General features: G+C 58.1%; 1 protein-coding gene across 1 annotated transcript; it reads left to right on the forward strand.

Annotated features, from left to right (window-relative positions):
• Positions 1-1,855: 1,855 nt before the first annotated feature.
• On the forward strand, positions 1,856-2,614 carry LDBPK_190310 (uncharacterized protein; the record flags this gene model as incomplete). The annotated part of the gene is made up of 1 exon (XM_003860162.1): positions 1,856-2,614. One exon carries the CDS (start codon positions 1,856-1,858, stop codon positions 2,612-2,614), a length of 759 nt encoding a protein of 252 aa, XP_003860210.1.
• Positions 2,615-3,586: the final 972 nt, after the last annotated feature.

Raw genomic sequence — 3,586 nt, forward strand, 5'->3', positions numbered from 1 at the left:
CTGGTGGACCAGGAGGTAGCCGTGGTGCAGCAGAGGTAGGCGAGCCTCGGTTGTGTCTGCGTGTGTATGTTTGTTGACTTGTTCGCGCGAACGTGTGGAGAATACCTTCTCAGCTCTTTCTCCTCTCTTCCTTTTTATTGTGTTGCCCGCCGGCCACTCTTGGCGTTTTCGCGTGTGCGGGTGCTTGTGGATGCCGGCGTGTTGTGTGACCGAGGGGGGGGGAGAAGACCGCCTGCTTTTTAGACCCTTTCTCTTGCGTGCTGGAGTGTTGCTAGATGCGGGCAGATGGTGTGGAGCGACTGTTGGGGACGGCGACGCTCATGGTACGGTCGACGGTGTGGCGCTTACCCCCTCGCGTTGTCTCTGCGCGCGTGCGAATCCGTTTTCCTCAGCGTTGTCGATGGGCAGGCGGTGCGCAGCCTCGTGTGGTCGTTCTCTCTAACATGTGTCTCGCTGCCGCCAAGTGATGCTGTGTTGCATGTCTGGTGTTATCCTTCTGTGTCCGTGTCGATGCGTGCGCCTCTCTTTATCTTTTCAGTTGTATTATGGTTTGTCCACCACGCGCTTCTGATGCGAAGAGTGGGTGGGGTGACCTGTCCGATGGTGTGTGTGTGTGTGTGATGCGGGGTGTGGAGACAGAAAATGTTGTGTAAACGGCCAAGCCAAAGAAAAATGGGAGGGGGAGTGTGGGAGGAGAAGAGGGTGGGAAGCTGCTCCTGTGCTCTCTGTAAGCGAGTGTTTCACCTTCATCTTTTTTTTTTGTTCGCTGCTGGCGAAGGGAACGAACAAGGTCAGAGCGAGCAGCAAACACAAGAGGAAGCAACAAGAAGGAGAGCAGGGACTGAAGGGGGGAAGAGGGCAAGAGAGCGTCGAGGAGAGGCAGTCTGCAGATGTGCAGCAAAGGGGTGTGGTGGGGGAGGTGTGTGGTGTGTGTGTGTGTATGCGTGTGTGTGTGGGGGGGGGGGTGAGAGAATGGCGAGGAGCACGGCGACCTGTTGCATTCACTTGGGCTGTCATCGTCTCTCACGTGACTCGTGTCTCGTGAGAAGTTGGGGCCTGGAGTCAATCTGGCTTTCCATGCACACACGCAAGCACACGCATCCTCTGCTGCGTGTTGGCTTCTCGGCTGCCCACTTTCTCCGTTCCGCGTGTGCGTGTATGCATGTCGTGCGCACCGACGCAGACAGCTGAAGATGGCCGTTTGTGCGTCCCCCTTTCCATCCTTGCCTTTTCACAACGCCTCACACCCCTCTTGGATTCTCTTTCCATTCTCTTCTCTTACCTTGCTTGACATGTTTCCCTGGCCTGAACAACGAAACACACGTGCGCGTGCGCACACCTTCCTTGCCAGCGCGCTCCTTCGCGTAGGGACCTACGTTTGAGTACGCTGGACGTTTTTGTCTGTGTATCGACTTTGCTTTGTGCGCGTGCATGCTCTGCTGCCCTTGTGTGAGACTCTTGTGCTTAACAACGGCAGCAGAGCAGCAGCACTAAGCAGCACCGTCAGTGCTGCAGCACCGGCTCCAGCACCAGCACGAGCTGCGCGCCCGCTCCCAACCCCTCTTTTCTCCGTCTCCTCTGCCGCCCTTCCAAGGGAACGATCAGTCTTCGCTACCCTTACTGCAACAGCGTGCCCAAAAATTGAAGGCGGTGACACACAGACGCAACTTCTGGCTGGGAGTCTCTCGTGTATCCGTACGTGCCGCAGAGGCAGACACACCGCAGAACGGAAGGACACCCCGTCAGTTGCAAGCGCGTTCGGACCAGGCACTCGAAAAGCAGCACGACGCAGGACACTTGGAGACAGAAGTTGATTCCTCCCTTCATCTTTCAGCCCCTTTTCATAGGCCAGACAATGGAAATCCACAAGTCCACGAACCTGCTGGACGGCTTCCTGTCGTCGCTGTCCATGATTCTTGTGAGTGAGATTGGTGACAAGACCTTCTTCATCGCGTGCCTCATGGCGATGCGCCACCCGAAGCTGACGGTATACATTGGCGCCCTCGGCGCCCTAGCTGCAATGACGATACTGTCGGCGCTGATGGGCGTCGTGGTGCCCAACCTGCTCTCTGTGCAGGTGACGCAGGTGCTGGCGGTGGTGCTCTTTATGGTGTTTGGCTGCAAGATCCTGTACGACGAGCTGATCCGCAAGAAGGCTGACGACGAGGAGAGCGAGGACGAGATGACGGAGGCTGCTGCGGCGTTGCGCCGTCGCGATCCGAACGATCCGGCTGAGACGGGTAGCATGGCGTCGTCGGCCTACGTAAGCGCGCCGGCTCGCCGCTGGCGCAAGCTGCTCAACCCCGTCATGGTAGAGGCGTTCACGCTAACCTTCGTTGCCGAATGGGGAGACCGCAGCCAGCTGGCTACGATTGCGCTGGCAGCCGCGAAGAACCCGTACGGTGTGACAGTCGGCGGTATTCTCGGCCACGCTCTCTGCACCGGCGGCGCCGTTGTGTGCGGCAACCTCATCGCGCAGCGCGTGTCCATGAAGACGGTGAACATCGTTGGCGGCGTTCTTTTTATCATGTTCGGTCTCGTGACCTTGTACGAACTGACTTATGGGGAGCATGAGATCTCCAAGACCCACGAGCGCCCCGCGAGGACGGAGTAGTCAGTGCGGAAGGGGTAAGCACACACACGTTCACAGGCAGCACCTCACAGCGCCGCCGCGCAGCTTCACGACAGCACAGAGGATTGTGTCCATTGCGCGCTCTCTCTCCTGCCTCCTCTCCCTGCCTCCAAGCACTTTTTTGTTCTGCTCTAAACCGGTTTCGTTGTGACTACGTTGTCTCACTCTCTCTCGTTGCCGTTATGTGCCTGTGTGCCGCTCCGCTTCTCTTGCTGGCTGGTGTTGCTTGTCAGATAGCAGCAGCCCTCCCCAACCCGTTTCTCCTTTGGACGTTCGACTTTTTCCTTTTTTTTGCTTTCCATCCCGTTGCGTTGTTACCGCACGTAGTTGCTTGCATGCGGCAGGCGCCCCCTACCCCTCTCCCTCGTCGAGTGCATGCCCTCCGCCCGCCCCTGCCCTCCTCCTTGTATGGCTTTCTTCCACGGTCATCCATGAGGAGCGACTAAGGTAAAGCGCGCGCGGATGGGGGGGGCGTCTGTGCGTGTGCGCATGAAAGAGAGCGAGAGCGAGGGTAAGGGAGGGGGGGCCGAGCAGGCGCTGCGGCTTTTCTCACTGATTATCTCGTCCTTTATGGAGCACTCGTGTGTGTGTCTGCGTTTTCGTCGCTGTTCTTCATTGCTCTTTCTTCTTGGTGCTGTCGCGTCTCTGTCCGCTGGATTCATTCCCTGCCACTGCTGTGTAGGTCCGTTCAACCGGCGAGTGTCGGACTTCTCGTCTCTTGGGGGATCATGGCAGTGGCGAGCACCCTTTGCGCGTGCGTCATGTGGTTGGTGGCAGAGCGATGCCCCTTTCAGCCGAGGCCACTTGCCAGGTCTCTCTGTTTGATCTTTATGTTCTTTCTTTTTCTTCTTTGAACGCCGCCCTGATGACAGGGGATACCCTTCAACGCGTGGCATCTCAGGGTCTGGCACACCCGCCCTCTGTGGGGCAGCTGAGTAGCCCCCCGCCCCTGTC

The sequence above is a fragment of the Leishmania donovani genome, chromosome 19 (assembly GCF_000227135.1).
Source record: "Leishmania donovani BPK282A1 complete genome, chromosome 19".
NCBI classification, from domain to species: Eukaryota; Euglenozoa; class Kinetoplastea; order Trypanosomatida; family Trypanosomatidae; genus Leishmania; species Leishmania donovani.